We start from the raw sequence: 25,556 nt of genomic DNA on the forward strand, positions 1-25,556 counted from the left end.
AGTAAGCAAGCGTTTGTTAAAAGAGTTTCAAAACTCGGTTTGTTGTCTCGTCTCAGTTCATGAGATGGACCGAATTGCCTCGGACGATTCAACTCGCCTTGCATTAGACAAACAATTTAACTCGGCTCACAATTGTTTATTCAACTGGAGTCCCTCTTTGGGATTATTATTAGGGGGGTAGAAGCGAGGAAAAAAAAGTTTGAAGGTATTATTAAAAATATTGAAGTTAAATTAAGAGGAAAGACGATAAAGTGAGCCTAAAAAAAAGTTGTACTTATTTTATCAACCCCGCATATGTATTAATAAAGGTGCAACTTGATTCAATTTGAGGTCAAATTAGAATTGAACCAATATAAGTCAATTCCATTGAATAAGAATTAGAACCTAGAATTGAACCAATATAAGTCAATTCCATTGAATAAGAATTAGAACCGGATCAAATTCCATTAGAATCAAGGTTTGAGTCTAGGGGTTGTCAATATTCTATAAATTGTAAGTAATATTTTATAATGTAAAAAATAAATAAATATAAAATTTCATACAATAAATTATTAATTTATCCATAAAAATTTATTAGTTTATTCATAAAAGATGACTAATATGTGTCTTAACTCCTAAAATAATTCATAAAAATTATTATATACATATATATTTATTTATTGCATAGGAGATCGATTCTTGATTTTGATCAGTTCTCGATTTGAATTGGACCAAGTTGCACCCTTGCGCATTAGTCCATGTGGCATAGAGTATTTAACCAATTTTCTCTCACACGTTGATATTTTATTCTTCCCAAACTAACCTCAATCATTAATACGAATTTAATGCAATAAATTACATTATGAAATTTTGGACTCTAAACATGTTAAACCATTAACTATTATAAAAAATATGGTTTCTTGCATTCTATAAAAGAGAGCTACTATTAGCATCCTAACTTTACTTATTACACTCCAATTAAAAAAAGATAACAATAGGTAAATGGTTAAGAATATTTAAAAGTTGGACTGCCAATATGAAATTTCACTTTCTCTATTTTTTTTTTTACTAACCTTTTTTTTTTTACTCCTCAAATCCTACCTTAAAATCTCCATGTGGCCACATAAAGTGACTACTTACTGCTGTCACGTGACAAGGTGGGATGGTGTATGCAACGCCAAGCAAATATATCCCTTTAAGGCTAATCATAATTGTAGATAACTATTGAAATTGTTTGACTGTGTGTTATAATGTTTTGTAATGTTGAGATTATAATTTTAGCCAAACCTTTGTAATCAATTAATATTTAATATTTTGAAGAAAAAAAAAAGACCTCAATCTCTAATGAGTTTAACAAATTAATACTTAAAAAAAAATGGATTTTCTTAATCCTTCACAACTAACTTTAAGAACTCGACTTTACATGTTTAACCAATTAACTAAAAAATACATTGCGAAAACCTTCAGAGTTCCAACTCATGCATGAAAAAAGGACACTAATTTAGTTTTTATAATTCAACCATTGTCATTAGAGTGTGTTTTCAGATACTTGCACATATTAAATTAAATAAAATTAACTCTTTAATCAATATGTTAACTTAAAAAAATTAACTCTTTCTCAGGATCTTAAATTAAATTAAATCCTATAATGAACACGTTCTTCCTCTATTAAGAATCTAACTCAAGGATTCCTCTCTTTAAATCTTAAAAAATTCTTCTCTGGTTTCAATCAATTTTTGATGATTTTCCCAATATTCTTCGTCTCTAGGTCTGTTTTGTCTAGAATAAGATAATTCTTTAGAAATTAGATCAGCAAAATAGACTCTAAGTAATTGATATCTTTCTTCGATATTAAAATTATAACAAGGCATATAAGAAAACTCAATATAAAACTTATAAAAGTACAATAACGAACTTAAACAAACTTATAGGAATTTATACAATATTTAAGACTAGAAAAAAGTTTGAGAAAATTACCCAAATATTTCTTTTATTTTGAAGACTAATTGGTTCCGGAAGGCTTGAAGGTAATGATAGACTGTTTTCTTTTTATTGATGGTCTTGAAAAAGGCTTTTTAGGCTTTGAGAGATTTTTAGATGGATCAGGGAGATTTGCTCGATAATTTTTTGAATGATTTCTCTTGAAGTCTTCCTTCATTTTTAAAGAAGACGGATTTGAAATAAAATTTTGAAGTCCTAATAGGTTAGGATATGTGGATTGTTTTTTCTGGATTGGATCTTTCGAGAAAAGATAAGATAAGAATGACAGTTGGCTTGAATTATTGAAGGTTGTTCTCTTGGTCTTTGGAATGGATAAGTTAGAACTGGTCGATTCAAGATAATGAGACAGCTGACTTGATTTATATGGGAACTGTCTTCAAAAGAAAAGAACTATAGAGAATTTTTTAGAGAAAGAGAGAGAGAAAGGGAAAAGACAAAAGAATCTCTAACAGCACATGGGCGACTGTCTTTGGGTGATTTTCCACTAAAGATTCTTTCAATAACATATATTTATACAGTATATTACAGTAATTTATAGCATTTTGGATTCTTCTTGACTTGATTCATCTTGATTTGATTCTTCTTGACTTGATTCATCTTGACTTAATTCAAATGTTGGGATAATGACAGGGAGGAAGTATTCCTTCACAGTCATCTTCATTGAGAGGGGTGAAATCTTCAAAATTTTATGATTCTTCTTCTTCATCAACTTGAGATAAGGCTTCAAGCAGATGTTTGTGCATCTCTGCTTTAGTTGTTGCTCCTGTTAATCTTGATTGGATTTAAGACTTGGATAATGGAAATTCTGAGGAACTTGGCGCAGAAATTCTTGACTATTGAGGGTGACTATGTAACCATGCAGTAACACCTGTTTTGGTAGCTTTGTCGAAACATAAGTTTGCCCACCATTTTACCTTAAATTTTATTGCTAGAGTAAGAATGGGATGAAACTGTAAAATAGATCCTTTGCAATATTCCCAGCAAGAAATCCAGGCTAGGAAAAATTGTGCAAAGAAAATTAATAGGTTTGGAGTCTGATTGAGATGTTCTAGGGCCATGAAATTCTGGATAAAATACTGAAAACCTTCTTGGACTGGTGCTGGAAGAATAGCTGGTATTGGTCCATACTGGTTCCACCCATATGCTACAGACCATCAAATAGCACAAAGATTAGTTTCAGGATTTACGGGACAACTAAAAGGATGGTGGGACAATTATATTACAAAAGAACAAAGACAAACTATTTTAACAAAAGTCAAAACCACAAAAACAGAAATACCTATAAAAAATGAACAAGGACAAGATATAGGAGATGTAGTCAATACCCTAATATATGCCATAACAAAACATTTTATAAGAGACCCAAATCACTACAAGGATTTTAAGAAAACCTTCTTGTATGGGGATCCTATGACTATATCTTTGTGTACAGGGATTACTATTTCATTTATTGGTGGTGAATGGACAGATTTTATTTGTCCTATTCTAGGAACATCCCAAAGGTTTGCTTTTATAACATCTATTTCTTTATTAAGAGATTTCTTAAAATACTTGTAGTACCAATTAAAAAATGGAATTTCTTTCTTAGTTTTTCTTAAATGTTCATAATAGAATTCCCAAACTTGTTCTTGATAGTTTTTTTAACCTTCTTCGAATTCTTTTCTATTCTGTGATAAAAGATAATCTAATTTTATTTGTGGGATATTTGGTTTAAACTTTTATTTTTCTATCATATGAATTTGAGGTGAATCATCTTGCATTTGTGACTGGGTAGGAGATGAATTGGGTGATTGTTGGGTACAATTTATTTTCTTAGGGTCTTTATTGCAACTTATATAATAACTTTTTTTTCACTTGACACGATATGTAGGAATTGTACCATAAATCATCCTTAGCATTTTTAAACCACCAAATAAATTTCCCTGCCAAAACAAATAAAAAATATTGTATCCACCCCCTAGTCAATATATGAAACGGATAGCTAATGCATTATAAGATAATTTATTAATACACAAATACCATCTATTGGTAAAATCATACCCATTATAACATCAATGGATATGAAATATTCAATTTTCTTAAGTTATTCAATTTTCTTATGCTGTTGATGGATCTGAAAAATTATTATATAAGTTACAATAAATTTTTTTTTTTTTTAAGTTAACATGTTGATTAGAGATTTAATTTTATATTTGTAAAGTTGAGTTTTTAAGTTGGTCATGAAGGACTAAGAAAATCCATATATTTTTTTAAAATATTAATTAGTTAAACTCCGTGGAGTATTCAATTTTCTTATGCCGTCAATGGATCTGAAAAATTATTATATAAGTTACAATAAAATATTTTTTTTAAAGCTAACATGTTGATTAGAAAGTTAATTTTATTTAATTTAATATTTGTAAAGTTGAGCTTTTAAGTTAGTCATGAAGATTAAGAAAATCCATATTTTTTTAAATATTAATTAGTTAACTCCGAGGAGTTTGTAGTCTTTTTTTTTCTTTTAAAATATTAAATATTAATTTGGTTACAAAGGTTTGGCTAAAATTATAATCTAAACATTACAAAATGTTATAAAACTCATTCAAACAATTTCAATAGTTGTTTACAATTATGATTAGCCTCATATACGATCAATAAAAAAATCTAGCAAAAGAAAAAAGAAAGAGAGAATTCATATTGGCAACCCAACTTTTTTCTCAATCATTTACTTATAATTATCTTTTTCAATTGGAGTGTAATAAGTAAAGTTGGGGTGCCAATAGTAGCTCTCTTTTATTGGACGAAAGAAACCATTATTTTTTTTAGTACTATTATTATTAGTAGAATTTTTTGTTTTTAAAAAAGAAACCAGATTTTGTATAATAATGACTGATTTAACACATTTAGTCATAGATTTTATAATATAATTTGTCGCGTTAAATTGGTATTAATGATTGAGATTACTTTTGAAAGAACAAAATAGTAGCATGTGAGAGAAAATTTGTTAAATACTCCATGCCACGTGTAGGAGTGTCAATGGGAACCCATTTAACCGAAATTGAATACTACAGTTCCGGATCCCTTTTTGTTGGAGTCGATTAGAGTCGGGTCTAAAATGGAACCGGACCGATAGGACTATGAACCATTAGGTTCTATCCAAAGGGTACTTACAGGTACCCAGAACTGAATTATTTTGTCATTTCTTTCGATATTATAGATGATTTAAGGTATTTTTCATTTCAAACATAAATGCATGTTATATAAAATTCTTCAATTTTCATATAAATTATCAATTGAAACTTAAAATGAGTTACTCTTCTAAAAAAAAGTATTACTTTTAACAAAGATAAATTTTTATTTTTGAAAAAAAAAATAATTTGTATCTTAAGTATAACAAATTATAATTAAGTTTTTATAATAAATAATAAAGGATTTTTTTTTATTAATGATTTGAAATACATTTTTTCTCATTTGATTCTTAAGAATTTAAACCGATGGGTACTCGTGATTTTTTGTGGTTCCGATTCTGGTTCTATTTATTTTGAACCGGAATCGACCCATTAACACCCCCCTAGCCACGTGGATTAGTGAGAATGCAGGTTTCTAAAGTGAGGGTCAACAAAATCACACTTACTTGGAAGGGATATTGATCCTAATTGGAAGGAAGTTTGTCCCCCCAATAAAAGTGGGGCCTACAATTATATTTTATTATAGAAACTAGAGTTTGATTAAGCGTAAAAGTGGAACAAAATTAAAGTTTGAGGTATTATTAGAAATTTTGAGGTTAAGGGTAAAAGATAAAAATAATAAAGTGGATTAAAAGAGTAAAATAGGAAATATAATAAAATTAGAGGGGGTGATGAGAGAAATAGTAAAGTGGGTTCCATAAAAATTGTAGTTGGATGGGATGTTTATCCTATTTGTATGGAAGTTTGTCCCTACAAAAATGAGTCATACAATTGCGTTTTAATATATAGATTAGAGTTCCACCCTTGCCCGTGGCACGGGCATCCTTTTTCGAGTAAAATGAGTAAAATTGAAAAATTAATAAAGTTAATGGGATATTATTAATGAAACCAAAAGTCATAATAGAATTCTAATTAAATAATAACTCTATCTAATAGAGTTCTAACTTAAAAACAATTCTAATTAAAACACAATTCTACCTAAAACAAGTCTTACTAAAACACAACTCTAATGAAAAGAACTCTAATTAAATACTAACTCTATCCAAATTAACTCCTAAAAAATCTATAAATAGAGGTGCTCACACCCTATTTTCATATCAAATCATAAACCTTAAGAGAAGTAGGTCTAGAAGCCCCCACAGCCTCCCATAAACCCTAGTTTTGGAGCCCTAACTCCTTACCTAACATCCCTCCTTTAATTTTAGCCTAGAAAACACCTAAAAGCCCTCCAAAAACACCCCCAAATCCGCAACAAACTTGAAGAGTTTAGATAAAAAAACAAGGAGATACCTTGATCTCGGAGATTCGAAATTAAATTCGGAGACAGAACGAAGCAAGGGAGTACGGTACAAGGAGCTATTTTTGTCAGATCTGAGGGAGCAAAATCCTTGCCATCGAAAAGGTATAAAATTTTTCTTTTATTTTTATTTTTATCTAGGTTTTGGCAATGTGATTTTTTTTTTTTGGAAGTTAGTAGAGACCGGCTTTGGCCGAGCGGGGTTGGTGCCTAACACCTTCCAACCCCGTAACGTGATCCCCAGACTCTTTTTCTCTTTCGTAGATTAGTTTATCCGTTTTAGAGTCAGTTTGGTTCCTAGACCATAATAACTAGGTGGCGACTCCCAAACCTCAAGGGTCAAAAGCGGATCCGCGCACCCCGCGAATCGATGGCGCTTTCAATTATCGACGTTTCATCCAAGGTTATTCCAAAAGAGCCGCACCTCTCACAGACCTGTTGAAGAAAGATCACACTTGGTCCTGGTCAGACAAGTGTCATGAGGCGTTTGAAGACCTCAAGCTTGCTGTTATGCAAGACCCAGTCTTAGCTCTACCCGACATCACAAAGCTGTTTGAAGTTCAGACAGATGCATCTGACTTTGCTATTGGAGGAGTGTTGTTACAGGATGGGCATCCGCTTGCTTATGAAAGTCGGAAGCTCAATGATGCTGAGAGACGCTATACCGCACAGGGAAAAAAGTTGTTAGCTGTCGTCCACTGTTTGAGAGTTTGGAGACATTATCTGTTGGGGTCACAAATTCATGTGAAGACTGATAATGTGGCAGTGAGCCATTTCCTGACTCAGAAGAAGTTGACACCAAAACAAGCTCGTTGGCAATAATTCCTCGCAGAGTTTGACTTGGCCTTGGATTACAAGCCAGGAAAGAACAATAGCGTGACCGATGCCTTGAGTCGCAAAGTAGAGCTAGCAGCACTTCAGCGACAAGTTTCTCAAGTTACCAGCACTTTACAGCAGAGAATTCATGATGGTTTGAACAGTGATCCCCAAGCAAAGGCCATAATGGATATGGTACAGAAAGGGAAAGCACGCCGTTTCTGGATTTGTGATGGGTTGTTATACACCACCAAGAGCCGCATGTTTGTTCCACGTGCGGACGGGCTAAGACGAGAACTAATGAGAGAGTGTCACGACACTCCATGGGCTGGCCATCCGGGCTGGCGCCGCACATTAGCTCTCTTGAAGCGATGATACTACTGGCCGAACATCCGTGATGATATGTTAGATTATGTGAGGACCTGCCTCATTTGCCAGCAAGACAAGATCGAGCGCGACAAACCAATCGGGCTATTGGAACCGCTTCCAGTCCCCCAAAGGCCTTGGGAAAGTGTTTCTATGGACTTTGTTTCAAGTTTGCCGAAGGTTGCAGAGTATGAGTCCATCCTTGTGGTTGTGGACCGTTTCTCCAAATATGCTACATTTGTACCGACCTCGACATATTGCTCAGCAGAAGAAACAGCGCACTTGTTCCTCAAGCATGTCATCAAGTATTGGGGTGTGCCCAAGAACATTGTCAGCGACAGAGATTCAAGATTTACAGGGAAGTTTTGGACCGAACTGTTCAGATTACTTGGGTCTCAGCTTGACTTTTCGACCAGCAGACATCCTCAAACAGATGGGCAGACTGAAAGATTTAATGCCATGTTGGAGGAGTATCTCAGGCATTTTGTCATTGCCAACCAAAAGGATTGGACGAATCTACTTGATGTCGTACAGTTCTGTTTCAACCTTCAGAAGAGCTCTTCCTCCAACAAGAGTCCTTTTGAACTTATTACTGGCCAACAACCTTTAACTCCTCATACTATTGTTTCAGGATATCAGGGACAGTGTCCAAGGGCGTACAAGTTTGCTAAGTTTTGGCAGGACAACAATGAAATTGCCAGATCTTACCTTGAAAAAACGTCTAAGCGGATGAAGAAATGGGCTAATGAACATTGTCGACCAGATCGTTTCAAAGTTGGTGACTTAGTTCTACTCAAGACAGATCAATTGAGAAGGTTCAACCGAGTACAACGAGCACACAGGGGACTACTACAGCATTATGAAGGTCCAATGCTAATCCTCTCTCGAGTCGGCAAGGACTCCTACAAGCTGAAGTTACCGCACTGGTTACACAACATCCACCCTGTCTTCCATGCCAGCTGTCTCAAGCCATTCCATGCAGATCCATCAGATCCAGCACGCAGCATTCCAACACGTTCACCTTCCCGTTCAACAATCCAACCGGAATGTGTTGTCAACCAAGTTCTCGCCGAGCGTCAAGTCAGCAGCAGTTCAAGCAAGCAGTAGCACATGGAGTACTTTGTCACATGGAAGAACTTGCCAGAATGCGAAGCCACCTAGGAGAGAGCAGAGAACCTACAACCATTCAAGCAGAGGATTGAAGAGTTTGTCAGGGACAATGCGACAAGGACGTCTGCAGAATAGGTGGGGGAAACTGTAACGGCCATGTACTCTGACACCTAGAGTTTAGGTGTAGCTCGCCCAGGAGTCACCCGAGAGCACCCATGTAATACTATGTAAGGCTCGTTATGAAGTCATGTCAGCCCCCGTACTAGGGCATATCTGTTAGCTTAGGGTACGTGTCAGCCCCGTGCCAGGGCACACTTGTTAGCTTAGTGGCATTTTCGTAATAAGGGAGTATGACCGGGCTCTACTTTTGATGTTTCCTTCTGGAAACCTAGTAAAGACTTAGCATACACTTTGTAGGAAGGGTGTCAGTGCTATCCCAATCCCCGGCCTACACCCACGTTGTTGAAGCCCAGCTCTGTGGAAGTCCCGTGTGTCATAGGATCATCATTTGCTTGTAACGCATCTATTGCTTTTGTAACGCATTACACCGTGTAATTAATATTATATCAACAAAGTTGCCTCCGGGCTTTGCCTCGTATTGCCTCGTTTACTTGTTTGCTAGCTACGTGTGTGTGGTGTACGATTATTTTACAGGCTTGCAAGTGGATTTGACCCCCTTGCGCCGCACGACCCCGCTTCAAAAGAATAGGGTCGTGACAACGTGGCACATGTACCACGATGCTCACAATACAGATTCTGGGAGTTTGGTGGACATTCTTTTCTTCACCTTTTGGAGAATGGGATTGGATGAAAAGTTTTCCCTTGTCGGGTTCAACGAAGCTTCTACCAAGATCGAAAACCATGTTAATGTATAATCGAAGACAATTTACGCAGTCTTTTTGTTTTTGTTTTTTATAGGTATAGGGTTAATGATTAGCCAATGAAGTTGAATTCTAAAAGGTTTGAACCTAGGATATAAGAACAACACTCCACACGTCTTACCACTTAGTTAAATTGACACTTTGGACATCTACAAGTGTTGATACCACGTGAGTTCCAAACCCGCCTTCACCTACTAATTACCAATTGCTAATCTTATTTGCTTAGGGTAAAAAAAGACCACTGAATTAGTTGTAACACCTATCCTAGGAATCAGTTGCAAAATTAGGCATGCTATTCCACATTCACCGTTCAGACGTCCATATCCGTGACAAACAAAATCAAACACAAATGTTCTCAACTTTAAATTGTTTTAGAATTTTAATTCTTAAATATTAACATTATGAAACAATTGTTCTTTATTTCCCCATTTTCTCAAGCCGTTGTGTCAGATCCTCTCATGAAAATATTCAAAACTTGAAGAAAAAAAAAATCAAAATGAAATTAGTCACTCCTATTGTGAATATCATAATTAGTGTTACCCCATTCAACGGAAACATTGATCTTTCATGGGCTGGAGATCAGATAAAACTGAAGGAGAAACATTGGAGGAGATACAATAATAATAACATAATAATGATACATGGAAGTATAACTTGTTGACATTCATCCATGCTTTAAGGAGAGACATTGAAGTAGAAGGATTGGTAGTGACGCTGTGGGCACTGCATTCAGACCAGTTACCACTTCGTGACTACAATGCGATATGTCAACCTATTGAGGAACAATTCATGTCCAAAATTTGTTTGACTGCCACTCTCTCACTAACCCAAAAATCATTTACCCTTCTTCGCTTGAGTTCTCAATACCTTTGACATCTTATGTTGTTTGGATAAGATATCTGCAATTAAATGGCGCCCAAAGAGGTCTGAGTTCTTGAGAAGAAGATTTCTTGATGATGAGTCCACCACATACCCTTGTCCTGTCATCCATTGAAGCAATTGCAGAAGAAGTTCCTTCTTTTCAGGTTGTCCAATATAACGTGATATGGCCATATCAAACACCTCCTGATTTAACAAACCAAAAGCCCTGAGTAAGCTTTCCACTACGAAAAGATGTGAAATTAAAGCAGACTTATTTTTGAAAATTTCTAGGCTAAACCAAAAGTAAGATTAGATGATCTTTGACACCGTGAAGAGATATGGATAAATGATGCAGGACAACTAAATCTAGACCCAAATAAGTGGAAACCTAAAGAATTACAAATTTTCTGTTGGAACCCGTGATTGTTGGCTTGATTTGCGTCTCACATTAACAAAGTAACAAACACGAGAAGAAGAAAATAGTAAAAAAAGAAAAATTAAGTTCAGATTAGTCTAAAACAGCTATTGAACAACCGAACCGAATATGGGGGGAGTAATCTAAGAAAAAGAAAATAAAAATAGATAACTCTGAATAATTAGGTAAATTAGAATACCAAATAACTATAATATTTCATCCTACACAATCCATGAAGCAATAGATTTGCAGGATACGATCATTGTCTTGCAGTTGAAAGAAATTTACATGAAAAGATTATTTAAAACAATAATAAGGTTGCTTTTTTAAAAACTGAACCCAAATTTGCACACCTGGTCAATCATGTGGTCAGAACTGTGAACAGCTTTCATCACATCATTTATCAAGTTAATGTTACCCGATTTCATAAATGAAATTGCAAACTTCTTCAAAGAAGTACGAGAAATCCGCTCTGCATTGTCCTGATCATAATGTAAACTGTGAGAAAGTAATCTATAAACATAGCTTACAGGTTTGGACTTCAGAAAGCATGATTATTACCATACCTTTACTACTACATAAGCCTCTTTGAGAAGCCCTCCGGCAACCAAGATGTTTAACATCTTTCCATGAAGGGCCTTGCACATTGTTCTCTTACTATATCTCAAAATATTGTAAATAGAAAATGCTTCTGATGATGCACCAACTTTTCCAAGCTGTAAAATTAAGGATGAACAAAGTTCCTGCAGATGATAAACAATATCAGAGGCTTTTGAAGCTGAAGCCTTCTAATTTTAACTCGTCAAGAGCATTATCTACTTCAATATCATGCAACACTAGTAGAGAGAAAATAATAATTACGATAATATGCAACAATCAATTATTTCTATCCCATGTTTTGTTTATCTTGTATGATTATGTTCCCTAGACGTCCATTTGTATACCCATTCTCAGTTAAACATTACACATTTATTATACTAAAAAATGTATCAACCTTTCCTTTATTATTATAGGGATTATTGTTTAGACAGAACAAATAAACCTCATCGGTATCTGATGATGCCATGCACATCCATGTACCCCCCCCCCCCCCCCCAAGTTATTGAATCAACAAGATCTAATAATAAAAAAATATTGTGGATATTATTCAATATAATCATCGACAAATAAATAATGAAGGGAAGCTATTACCTCATCTGGCTGATGACCTTTACTATTCATGTCCACTATTGTCTTATATGCAAGCTGATATAACCTCTCCTTGAAGAAATATTTGATTAGGATGTGAAATGTATTCCAATCAGGAGAAATTTTCAATTCATCCATCTTTCTCAGCATCTGCATTACACTTTCCATTTCACCTGCTCTGCAATAGGCCCGTAGCATTGTATTCAACATGACCAAGTCATACTTGTCATATTTGGCTTCAAAATCTCTCGCAAGCTGCTTTGCTTCCTCCAAAAGTCCACTCCGACAAAAAGCTGAAATCATGATACTGTGGGAATATCCATCTGCTCATACGAGAAACGACGATAAAGTTACACCAAAGAGACTCTTAAAATCAGCGGTTCGTGCATAACATATGAACATTCAACAATCAATGCTTCACAGATAAAAATGATTTTCACATGAAGTCACTATTCTTTATTCTTACAAGTTACAAAGAAACATTTATGCCAAAAAGAGCATTTATGGGGAAAGGTTTCCTAAGCAATCCAGAAGCTTACATGTGGCACCCCTATTGTTAATGTCTGACTAGCCTAACTAAGTTAGTAAGGATTTCACCCTTACTAACGGTCCTTGGGCTCACCTTGTGGCATTCAAAAACATGTTCTGATGCTTCAGGGTTGTAAAGGACAAAATTTTATGAACTTGAATTTTGTTTTTCACTGTTGAATTTCAATTTCAAGTTTGGGAGTTATGTCGTTCGGTAGCCGTCCATTTTCAAAACCTTGGATTAAGCTCAAAAGAAATCATTTTTTGATTTTTGGATCTGAGTTTTTCGATGAAACTTGGAGGGCTGTGGTGTTGGATTGCTAATGTGGTAATCCATTTGAGCAAAACGACCCTAGTAAGGCTAAAAATCTTACTGTGTTAGTCAGGAAAGTGTTTCGCATTGTTAATCTGGACCAAGGTCACCAGGTCTGGAGTGGGTGCAGATGGATGAGCGGGAAAAGGAATTCGGGAGGATCACATTAATTCATATACTAAGCTATTAATAATAATAGACTAACAGGTGATTATTGCCGAGTTTTACTGTTCTTACACATTAAATATAGATAATGTGCGATATTTCCAACAGTACACGTACCAGATTTCACATCTTTTGCCTCCATTTCATCAAAAATTGATTTTGCTTCATGTATATGTCCAGCCTTTGCAAGGCCATCCATCAATAAACAGTATGGCATCTAATAAGCAAATTTGCATTTCATTAGTTAAATTAACAGATAATAATTAAAAAAAATCCAAAATAGATGCAGTAAAGACAATACTTTGATCAAAGATTTAAAAATCAGTTAATGTTCAAAATTTGTGTGATTCTGTTTCAGTGACAATCTCAAAAAGTTTAATCAATTCTGCCTGGGTTTTACGCAAAATTTTCAGTATCTGACATTCAACAAATTTTTTATAATTTTGAGTTGTTATTTCAATTTCACCCAGGACCAAAACTGATGAGAAAAGAATAACTTCCAGTAGGCATAATAAAATTGTTTTCCACAGATGGGTGTATAGCATTTTTACCTAACAGTTATCTTTAAAAGATTCTGTATGGGTTGCTTCCTAAACAAGAAAATTTTATAGGAGCTGCTTATCAAAACTAAAATTTACTAGGAACCAATGTTCGACCACCTAGCTTCCCACCCTAACACCCTTAATGCACAATTTTTATGTTATTGTACCACTGATACAGAAAACACATGATATAGTTTAGTTGTTTGTTTGTTGTGATACAGATGTAATTTTCATTAACCATGAAAAAAGATTATATAAAAGAGCCAACCCAAGTGGCCAACATGACCTACAAACTAGGCTAAAAAAATTATAAATTACAAACTACCCCTTAATATTTTGAATACCGCACATCAGTATTCCTTTATTTTTCTTTCACAAAGCATTATCTCAGAAAGTATTGTTTTGTTTTGTTTTTTTGATTGGTAAGCTGAGATCAGAAAGTATTGTACTGTGAGACGCAAATCAAGCCAACAACCATGGGTTCCACTGGGCATTTTGTAATTATTTAGGTTGCCACTTGCTTGAGTCTAGAATTATTATTTTTACCACTTTTATTTTCTTGAGATTAGTTTTAGATTTATTATATTCTAGTTTTGATTTGTCTTTTGGTTATTTTAGAAGTTTGAGTACTATTCACATCAGTTTTTTTAGGTCTTATTTTGAGGGGTTAAAACTTGTCCTATTAAAGTTGATTTTTTTGTCATTTACAAGGTTATTCAGTTTACCCATTCAGCAAGCCCAAGATTTTCCTAATCCGGTATGTTTTGAGAAAGTTGAGGTCAAGCATTGATAGGGTATCAGTTTTAGACAGGGTATGCATCTTAAGGTCAAAAAGTCAAATTTTAAGTCATATTAGGATTAGTGTTTGAGTCTAAAATGTGAGAGCCTATATATATGGCTATTGTAATTGATTTCTCTTAAGTATTTGAATTTAAAAAAAAAAATAGCTCTCTTCTAGAAATTTCTCTAGTGATTGGATATGGCTTGAAGCCATCTTGATGTGATGCCAAGAACCCTTAATGTGATTCCAAGATGATTTTTTCTATCATCTTCTTCTTCATCTCTCTCTTTTTTCTTTTTCTTTATATATATATATCAATTTCTCACCTTAATTTAAATCTAATTACAACACCCTATTGCAAATTTTTGCGTTTCACACATCCGATTGGCCTTGTTGAAACCTTTCACAATGGCCAATAAAATCTTTTAAGCCTGAAACTTTTTCTTGAAACCTCTTTCTGTGATTTTTCCTTCTTCTTCACTACCTAATTAGCCTTTCCCCACCCTTCCTAAAGTAGAAAAGACCTAGAATCGATAAAACCTAGGTTGTCCTACATCATATTGTTATCATACTGATAACATAAAATGCTTCCAGGGCACCTACTTATAAGCTTTGGGAACAAAGCTGACAACTATTATACAACAAATGAATCATAGAATGACTCAGAAAGGCTTAAACAAACACCACACATGAAATTTCCCAACTACATGTATAGAAAATAATGAAATATGCAGTACTTGTTATATTGATTTCTACATAGTAAAACGAAACAAAAAGTTTTAGCAGTACCTCATCCTCAGCATAACCCGACGCTTCTAGTTCAACAAATAATTCTCTTGATCTTTCAAACAGGCCAGCTCTCACATACACCTTTAATAAAGTAGTCAAAATAACCTGCAGTGATATGCCAATGCATAGTGAAGAAATGCTAGACAACAAAAAATGAGCTAAAAAAAAATCACTGAGATTTATATCAAGTGAAGGAGAAGCAACTGGTAGTAGAAGAAATAAAAATTTCCAGAAAATTTTGATTTAAAGATAACTTCCTTTCTAGGGGAATACCATATAATATACCTATAAAAATTTAATAAGTCAAGAAAGCCCTTATTCTTCACAATACCAAAATGGGATCCAACATTTTCCCTCTGATATTAAGAAGTACCAACTTAGCTAAGTTGGTAATGACGCGTGGAGTGTTGTTCCCATGTCCTAAGTTCAAACCCCCATGAACCCAACCTAACCTCGCGAACCATTAACCCTTTACCTATAAAAAAATTAAAAAATTAAATTGCCTTTTGATATTTAAAAAGGTTCCCGAGTCCTGACTTCTCACCTTTAACATCAGTTAGCATAAAATGGTTGAGGAGATAATGGAATAGAAACAAGAAAGGAAGGAAAAATTGTTTTGTCGAAAAAAGGAAATAGGAAAATAAATATTATAATTAATCTAACTATTTTATCACATGGAAAAGAGAAAAAAAAAACAATTGAAGACGTTTTGCATATGGGAAAAAAGGAGAGCTGCAATTATATCAAAAATTACAAAACTTGTATAATTTGATAGGTCAGAACACAAAACTTAATGAAAAAGGAATGCCCGTTTTATTATCAAAAGTAAAAGTTGAGAGCCCTTTATGGTATGGCACAAAACTGAGGGCCCATTTCGTTGAATGCGTTAGTAGGTGGGTCAGCAGGAATTGCGGCTTTATGATATTTTCTCTATTTTCTAATAACCAAAATAACATTTGTAGCCTTTGTTGTACGTTAGCCCATTGTCTTTTCTTCTCTATTTTTATAAGATTTTATATATTAAAGGAATTGGAATTATGACCCACATGATAAGAGAATACAAAGCAAAGAGAACATAAATGTTAATACCAATTATCAACAACATATGCACGGGCAAAAAATATCCAGAAAGGACAATTTTCATCACCTTGGATAAATGCTCATATAAATGAGTAAGACCCTTGAAGTTTATGTTATTTGTGAATCACAGTGCTAATGATGAGACTGGGAAAGGAGTCAACACAAAATTTGAAATCTGGGGAACTGCTTTTGAGTCCAAGGGCTTTAGAATTAGTAGAACCAAGACAGATAATGTGGCATGCAACTTTAGTAATGATACCCACATAAAGGAAAGCCAATAAGACAGCCAAGAAATACCCTAAAGAAATCATTTTCATTACCTTGATTCTATTATATATGGATGTAGAGATTGAGGAGTATGTCCAAAGAATTAAAGTCGGTGTTAACGTGGAGGTGTGCTTCGGGAGTACTATGCGACCACACATCCCAATCAAACTACAAGGATTTCATAAGGGAACAATAAAACCAACTAGACTTTATGGTGTTGAATGTTCAGAAACAAAGAAATGTGTTCATAAATCAAGTGTTGTGAAGATAAATATGTTGAAATGCAGAACCAACCAATTCAATTTGGTTCTGGTATAGGGCTGGTATAGAACCGAACCAAACTGAAAACCAAACCCCTCATAAAATAAATAATTATATGAAATAATATTACGAATTGGAGCATGATTGATTATTTGATTGTGCTTATAACTTAGGACTTAGGACATAGATTAATGACTTATTATGTGAAATATTTCTTGTTGATAATTTATTTTTTTATTAAAATATATACTGTTTGGAAGCAGCTTTATAGGATATTGGCAACCCAAGAATCGAACAGAACCAAAACGATCTTAATTCAATTTGGTTTGGTTCGGTTCTAAGGTATCTGGTTCTTGTTTAGTGGAACCGACCTAGGTCGGTTCGGTTGCGATTTGACCAAAACCAAACAAAGTTTCACCCTTATCAGTACTGTGTCTGAAAATATTGGGCCTATCCCACATAGATATGTTTGGAGTCAAGTTGGGCCTGTACCGGATGCACCAGGAAGCGGTTCTATGTTAGGTGTGAGAGAGTCATCCAAAACTAGGAATTCAACTATTTATGATCAGAAGCAAGAGAGGAGTGAGATGTTGGGTAGAAGATTCTTGCTGCTGGGAGCTGAACATAGGGAGACCCTTTGCCTGGTGCCACCCAGTCCATTTGCAAAATTACTTACTAGAAATTTTGAAAGATATTTCGATGAACTTTTCAGAATGTTCCACTAAAAGAAATAACGTCAACTAATCAATGTAAAATGATACATTAAAGAACTACTATTGCATCCCTGGCTAATTTTTTTCTGAATTATAGTGCAATTTTGATATTTTTATGATAAAGCAAACAGAAACATAACTTATCTGTGCTATTACTTACATAAACTAAACTAAGAATATAAATAACTAATAAACATCAAAACAAACCTTATTTGGTACCAACCCCGTGGATTTCATTTCTTTAACCAAATCATCGGCCTTTGTATAGTTTGCATCCATTGAATATGCATTAAGCAAAGCACTGTAATGGAATAAATTAGGAGAAAAGCCTTCATCCTTCATCTGCTGGAAAAATGCCTCTGCTTCTTCGCATCGATTATTTGAAGCACAAATAGATAAAAGTGTCCCATAGATTACATTGTCCATGTGTAAACCGTTATCTTTCAGTTCCTGGAGGAGCTGCAATGCCTTTGAATAGAGATGTTTGTTTTTTATGCAACCTGCAAGCAGCTAGCATGACAAGAGACAATGGTTAAAAAAGTGAAATGAGCATCTCAATTAAAATAGTATAAAACCACAAACCATAGAAGGTTTTTTTTTTTTTTTTAAGCATTAGCTTTTTTTTATTTTAAGAGAACAACAACATACAAACTGCCGAGTGTATATTTTCCTCCACTCTCAAGTGTCATACCCCAGTTAAGCCCCATGACCCTTATATCCATGGCTCACCCCTCTCCAACCACATATTTGGGACTACCGTTGGGAATGGGTTACACAAGCAAAGATATCTGGGAGTCGGTAATCGAAAGGATGAGAAAAAGATTAAGTACTTGGAAAGCTAAGCTTTTATCCAAAGGAGGGAAGATTACACTCATCAAAAGTGCTTTAGCGAGTATCCCGATATACATCTTTTCTCTCTTCTTATTGCCAAGGAAAGTAAAAGTGCAATTACAAAGAATTTGTTGTGAATTTTTGTGGCATGGCAAAGGAGGTTTGAGAAAACATCATTGGGTGGGTTGGAGTAAGTTATGCATGCCTAAGAAAAATGGGGGTTTAGGTTTTCAGAATTTTGGATTTATGAATTCGGTTTTATTGGGGAAATGGCTTTAGAGGTTTGGGGAAGAAGGGGAGAGTCTTTGGAGAAGAGTTATTGTTGATAAATATGGGGAAAAGAGAATGGTTGAGAGAGTGGTCCGGCGAGAGGCGCGATGGGGTGTGGGGTGTGGAAGGGTATCCTGAAAAGACTTACACTTTTCAAGAAAAGAGTGAAATATAAGGTTGGGAAAGGGAGTAAGGTGAGATTCTGGGAGGATTGATGGTGTGGGAATGGTCCTCCTAAGGACTTGTTTCCGGATCTCTTTAACTTGTCTTAAAAAAAGAATCAAGTTATCTCGGTTTACAAGACTTTTGTTAATAGTTTGACAAACTGGGATTTTGGGTTTAGAAGAACCTTCCATGACTGGGAGGTAAGTAGATATGCTAGGGAGGCTAATTGTTATGGTGGAGAATAACTATAGGCATAACTCGTTGGATGACAAGAGACTGTGAGAAGATACTAGGGATGGAAGGTTCACGGTTAAATCTCTGTACAATGGTATTCGCCCAAAGAGCACATCATCCTTCCCTCATCTAGTTGTTTGGGGTGGTAGGATACCCCCTAAGATATCTTGTTTTCTTTGATTGGCGGCATTAGGGAGACTCGCAACGTTGGATCAATTAATCAAAAGAGGCTTTATTTCTCCTAATCAATGTTGTATGTGCGGTTCTCAGGCGGAATCAGTGGATCATCTTTTCATTCATTGCCGGGTAGCTCATCTCGCTTGGTCGCATTTCTTGTCTTTATTCGGTAATGTGGGTTGTTTTCCCCGCTCCGTCAAGTCGACTTTGGAAATTTGGTTGTCATGGGGAGGTTCTTTCTTGTTATCGAAGCGGATTCTTTGGTATTTGACTCCTTTTGCAATCTATTGAAGCATTTGGAAAGAACGGAACCGACGTATCTTTGAAGGGAAAGTTTCCACGTTGGAAGGACTAGTTCATTCTATCTTGGAGTTCTTGTTCTCTTGGTGCAAACTTTATAAGGAATTCAAGGGAATCTTCTTTGAAAATTTTGTGGCAAGATGAGACAGGGTGTGCGCCTTGTCGTGTGTGTTTCATTGTTGTTGCTTTTGTGCCTTGCTTTCTTCGTTTCTTTTCTTTTCTTTGTATTGGTGGGTCTTCTCGACCCCTTGTTTTCTTAGCAATAAAATCATTTTTAACGATAAAAAAAAAAAAAAAAAAAAACATGGTATCACAATAGGTTCATATAGGTCATGGGTTTGATTCTTTCCAGCCTTATGGATGAGGGGGAGTGTTGAGTGTATATTTTCCTCCCCTCTCGGGTGTGTCATACCCAAGTCAATCCCTATGACCCTTTGATATTCATAATTCTCCCCCTCTCTCCAACAAATCGATCTTTTGGAGTAGTTGGTTGGTTAGCATAGTATCAAAGCACTAGGTTCATATGGGTCACGGGTTCGATTCTTTTCACCCTTGTGGGTGAGGAGGAGTGTTGAGTGTATATTTTCCTCCACTTTCGGGTGTGTCATACCCAATTAAGCCCCGTGACCATCTTATATTCATAGTTCTCCAACTCTCCAACAGATCGGTCTTTTGTAGTAGTAGGTTGGTTAACACGGTATCAGAGCACTAAGTTCGTATAGGTCACGAATTTGATTCTTTCCACCCTTATGGGTGAGGGGGAGTGTTGAGTGTATATTTTCCTTCACTCTTGGGTGTGTCATACGACCCATACCCTAGTTAAGCCCTGTGACCCTCCTATACTCATAGTTCTCCCCCCTCTCCAACAAATCGATCTTTTGGAGTAGTTGGTCGGTTAACATGGTATCAGAGCACTAGGTTCATATAGGTCATAGGTTCAATTCTTTCCACCCTTATGGGTAAGGGGGAGTATTGAGTGTATATTTTCCTCCACTCTCAGATGTGTCTTACCCCAATTAAGCCTCTCGACCCTCTTATATTCATACTCCTTACCCTCTCCAACAGATCGGTCTTTTGGAGTAGTTGGTTGGTTAACACAAACAAAATCATAGAATGGGAGTTAACGAGCATACAGTACTATAAGTGACAACATCTGGCATTAGACCACCATTCTTCATCTCATCAAACAATTTAAGGCTACTCTCAAACTTCCCATTTCTGACCAGGCAACCTAGAATAGAATTACAGATAAAGACATTATTTCTGGTCGATTCATCTTGAATGCTATTGTACACTTCTAGAGCCTTTATGGAATTGAAGCCCTTCCCTAGGAACTTGATGAAACTGCTATAAGATGCAACATCAACCTTCCCATGTTTCTTCATCCAACCAAACAGCTGCAATAATCATCACCAACCATAAGAAAATGAAAATGAATAAATCAAGTTCAGCTTTCAAAAAAAACAAGAAAATGTCAAAAATATAAGCACTAATGCATGTAACTCAATATTGTAATATTTTAACTTTAAGGCCCTGTATGGAAGTTCAGGCGAAAAAATCCTCCTTAAAATGAAAATTTCAAAGAATTTTAAAAAACTAATAATAATAGAAATTTCTTTTTAGAAAAAGAAAAATCAAAGGACAATTTTTCTAAGCTTAATCAAACCCTTTCTTAGCATATTATCTTGCTATCAAATATTAAGCATGGACAAGAGAATACAATCGACGATAAGCAGGTAAAATATGAAAGAATAATTCATGTTATAAGAAAGAGAACTTCCATTGCCACACCAGCTTTTACTAACAACACCCCAAGATGTGTGTTAATTCTTTGGTGATTTACATATGAATTAGGATGGCTTTAGCAAAAATTTGTGTGTCAATAGAATCTCTGTAAAAGAAATTTCTAGATAGCCATGCTTGTCCAATTCTAAAAATGAAGAGACAGAGTCAAAATAGTTGGAAACGCCAATATTTAGAATATCTTGTTATCCAAGAAAAGAATTGCAGTTTGTCAACTAGAAGCACCTGAGAAATATCCTTCCATCTTTTTAACTTCCCAAAGTAGCACAAAATATAATTTAAATCTTGCACCTGCAACATCTCTCCAGATCTGGGGAAAAAAAGGTCTCAATTATTATCGATTAACTGCACTCTTCAGCCATTAAAGGAATACTCCACTGATCATATCACATATGTAAAATAAAAGTAAAATCTTCCATGAGCTGAACAAGATTTAATTGATTTCAAGAACCTAAACTATACAGGCAGTACAAAAAATGGAGTGGAGTACTCGAGGACTACAAGTAACTTTGGGTGATTATACCATTGACCTGGGTAATTGGTTCAATTTCTACTAGCACAGAGTTACTGATCTCATTAAAAATAGGCTTACCCTGTGGCAACACCAAAACATAAAAAAATAAAAATAAATAACTGTTGACCAATTCACCGCTAGCTTTACGCATACAACAAAAGTCGACCAAGGTAATGCTCCTAACTCTATAATTTTCCAAAGTAAGGATTTTCCCTAGATGACTAACCATATAAAGAAAGCAACCTTAGAATTTAGAAACTTTGGACTCTAACCAACTAACAAAAAAAGGGAAATTAGAATGAGGGACTAGGGAGAGAGATTGATATAATGATCTGACTGCGAAGAATTCCTCCCGGAATGGTATTCCTCCAAGGGAGTGAGGGAATGGAATCGATGCAACTTATTAAATGAGATGCGTCCTCATCTCCCATTTGCTTAAATTTCTTTTGACTCCAAAGTCCGAAGATAAGTCACCCATGGCCCAAATGAAGAGTATTGAATGGGCAAACTTTTCTTAGGTGAAAAAGAAAACAAAATTGTGAATTGAGCTTTGAGTGGCGATGGTACACACCAATGGTCTTCCCATAATCTTATCTTGCACCCTTCCCCATCTGAAACCCCACCCTACAACGAAATTATGACAAGGTTTTAAGGATACCTCTCCACACATTACATCCAAAAGGGAGCGTGGTTTCCCCACTCTCCCACCCAAAACTATTTTGGACATATTTAGCTTGACATTGAAGAGCTCGTGAAAAGCCACCCCATTGATGACCCTTGGTGGAGTTGGTTCCATATTCCTACATTGTGTAAGGAGGCATCACATTGTGTTAACCTCACAACAAAGTGGTCCATGCTCATGAAGCATACATTCCAAGAGCAGTGTGACGCAGGTAAGTGGCATAGTTGGCGAGCGTGTAACTTACGGTGGCAGGTCCATGGAACCTAGCTGGCATACATATGGAACCAGCAGGCAAGAAGTAGTGTCAACTTAGCTAAGTGAAAAGACATGTGGGGAGTTGTTTCGACATCCTAGGTTCAGACCCCCTTGAACCCATACTCCTTATGCTAAGTTGCTAACCACTAACCCATCTTTACCTATAAAAAAAAACAGGTGGCACGTGCCATGTGGCATTTGTGCAGTGTGTACACGTGTCTGGTAAGTTTGCACTATCTACAACAAATCATGCTCAAAATACCAAACTTCTTACCATACAAACTTAGTGGTTTATTTAATCTACAATTAACAGATTTTTTTTTGGCTAGCCATTCATCATATTCTAGATGGAACAAAAATGATAAATTAATTTGCTAAATCCAAGTAATTTCGACATTATATGAAATTGGTTATAAATGGAGGATAAACCTTGCAAGTGCAGAATCCAAATTGTGGGCTCGTATGATGTCTTGGACTGCAGCTCGTCTCATTGAGTCGGTAATTGTGACTGATTTCCTTTGGAATTTGGAGGTGGAAGAGGAAGAAGTGACATTGGACGTTCTAGGGTTGATGAATTCCTTGAGATTAGTGTTGGCCGCTGAAGCGATGCAACAACGTATCTTCTTCTTCTTCTTCTTCTTATTGTAGTGGTTGTTGTTGTTATTAGTGGTGGGAATTGGAGAAGAAATGAAGGAGGGTATAGGAGATGAGCGAGTCAGGAGATGCTGAAACCCTCCGCCACCATTACTGCTCCTAATAAAGCTCTCCATTCTCTCTCTCTCTCTCTCTCTCTCTCACTCTTATGAGAGAAAGAAAGAGAGCATTTTGAACTTCGGATATTTGTGGATAATTGGATACACGGCTAATTGTCTGGTCAAAGGTTTTAAAAATGGGACCGGACAAGACCGAGTCAACTCGAATGAGTCACCGTGAGTTGAGTGACTCCTAGAACATGTGGGTAAGGCAGACTTTCAGCTAGATCGTGGGAATTAGTTTGAGTCTCGCACGAGTGCTTGGTCATAAGGCTTAGGTCTATGACAATTGGTATTGTGGGGGAAATTCTTGAACGTGGACACGTGGCTCAAGCAAAGCCCGGAAGTTATAATTTTAAGCTTGGATAGACTGCTACATTAGCCCAGTTGACTAAATTCTTCGGATGCACAGATGTCCAGCTCAGACCTGAGCCACCGACCAGTTGGGTAGTTCGGACAGTGACAGTATAGGTCGGTAAGACGGATCTGACAGATGTGCCATTGATTGACAGCTCTAACAACCCACATCATGTCAGATCAGCTCTGATTATCCCAGAAGTGGCAGGGCAGTTGTAACAACCCCTGCAGCTGACGTGTCAGAGAGTGGGCTAACTGCCCTTAGTAAACTAACTGCCCTGGGTCATTTCAAAGGGTGACACAGAAAACGATCAAGTTTAATGCCTATAAAAGGAAGAGGACTATGGGTAAAAGAGGTTCGAATTCTTCTTCTCTAAAAAAAAAACTGAATTACATTGATCAACTTGTTTAACTTGATCGTCAGAGTGGGCTGATTTGCAGGTCCGCCCGAGCTTGGAGAGAGGAAAAGTGTAGAGCAAATTCTTGCATCTACAGGTATCTAAGCAAAATTCAACTCTAGGGAAATTGATAGAGTACATGGAGAACTTAATTGAATGAATTCAGGTACGTGGTTAGTGTGGAACTGTGTCGTTAGAGGTCAATTGGTGGATGAACTAACAATGGGAGATGTAATCCCTAAAGAAAGACATGACAAGTCACGTGATGGTAGGCAAGACATATCGAGGGAGCTAGGAAGGGATGCTACCTTGGAGATTCGAATGGAAGTCGTGGAGGCATGCATAGGCAAAATAGGGAATGAGTCTATGGCATCAAGGGATGTTCCCCGGGTTAGAGCCCCAGAACCCAAATCATAAGGGTTTGGATAACTTTCTTTGGCATGCTGATAACTATTTCAAGGCCACTAGGCTCATGGACGAATAAGAACGAGTGCATGCGACTGTTATGTCTCATAGATGATGCGACATTGTGGTGGCGATGGAGGTCAATTGACGTCGAGAGAGGTCTTTATGCCATTTGGACATGGAAGGATATCGAAGGTGAGTTGATAAGGAAATTCTTTCTAGAGAATGTGGAGTACCTAGCTAGGAAGAACTTGAAGAGCTTGAGGCACATGGGATTGATACATGAGTGTGTGAAGCAATTTGCGACGTTGTTGCTCGACATAACCAACATTAACAAGAAAGACAAGTTGTCGTTTTTCGTGGACAAACTTCAATCATGGGTAGAACAAAAGTTACTAAGGAGAGGGATCATAAACTTGGCTTCAACTATGGCAACAACCGAACATTTACCTGATCGAGATAACAATAGTGAATCTTCAAAGATAACCATGGGAACTTTAGGGAAGGACAAGGCCAAAGTTGGGAAGCCCATGAGACCAAGGATGGATAGATGGACCAATAAAGGAAAACACCCTAAGATTAGCCAAGATCCCTTATGGGGTATTGGAGATGCTTCATATGTAGTGGAAACCACAAGGTGTTGGAGTGCCCGCATCAGGAGGATATGAACTTTGGGAGGGTAGAAGAACCACAGAGGAAGAAAATGATAATATAAGGGTAGGGACCCTACAATTATCAACACAATACATGGGATTTTGGGGGCAAAACCCACGAGGAAGGGATTAATGTTCGCAAATATGGTCATGAATGGGAAGGTGACACATGCATTGGTGAACACATGGATTACGTATAACTTTGTGTCCAAGGAATAAGCGAAAAAACTAGGCCTTTGA

General features: G+C 36.1%; 1 protein-coding gene across 2 annotated transcripts; it reads right to left on the reverse strand.

The window, feature by feature from the left end:
- Positions 1-10,207: 10,207 nt before the first annotated feature.
- On the reverse strand, positions 10,208-23,601 carry EMB3103 (Pentatricopeptide repeat (PPR) superfamily protein). 2 transcript variants are annotated; one of them, XM_086434467.1, is made up of 10 exons: positions 23,181-23,601; positions 21,526-21,610; positions 20,631-20,894; positions 17,728-18,030; positions 15,200-15,304; positions 13,205-13,304; positions 12,085-12,404; positions 11,460-11,636; positions 11,247-11,375; positions 10,208-10,682 (listed from the first exon to the last, which is right to left on the reverse strand). In XM_086434467.1, the coding sequence occupies exons 1-10, from the start codon at positions 23,519-23,521 to the stop codon at positions 10,452-10,454; spliced, it is 2,055 nt and encodes a 684-aa protein (XP_086290593.1). In that variant the 5' UTR covers positions 23,522-23,601; the 3' UTR covers positions 10,208-10,451. The 2 variants fall into 2 exon arrangements, with proteins under 2 accessions (XP_086290593.1, XP_086290594.1); XM_086434468.1 differs by lacking the exon at positions 20,631-20,894.
- Between the last annotated feature and the right edge of the window lie 1,955 nt (positions 23,602-25,556).

Source organism: Akebia trifoliata, chromosome 3 (genome assembly GCF_017979445.1).
Source record: "Akebia trifoliata isolate Shusen 1 chromosome 3, ASM1797944v1, whole genome shotgun sequence".
Classification (NCBI taxonomy): Eukaryota; Viridiplantae; Streptophyta; class Magnoliopsida; order Ranunculales; family Lardizabalaceae; genus Akebia; species Akebia trifoliata.

Bases quoted from the DNA above. Each gene is read 5' to 3' on its own strand.
- EMB3103 (XM_086434467.1), bottom strand. From the start codon at position 23,521: ATGGAGAGCTTTATTAGGAGCAGTAATGGTGGCGGAGGGTTTCAGCAT. The intron at 21,611-23,180 runs GTTTATCCTCCA...TTTTTTCCCCAG, and splicing joins TTGGATTCTGCACTTGCAAG to ATCTGGAGAGATGTTGCAGG. The intron at 11,637-12,084 runs GTAATAGCTTCC...TATCATCTGCAG, and splicing joins AAGGTCATCAGCCAGATGAG to GAACTTTGTTCATCCTTAAT.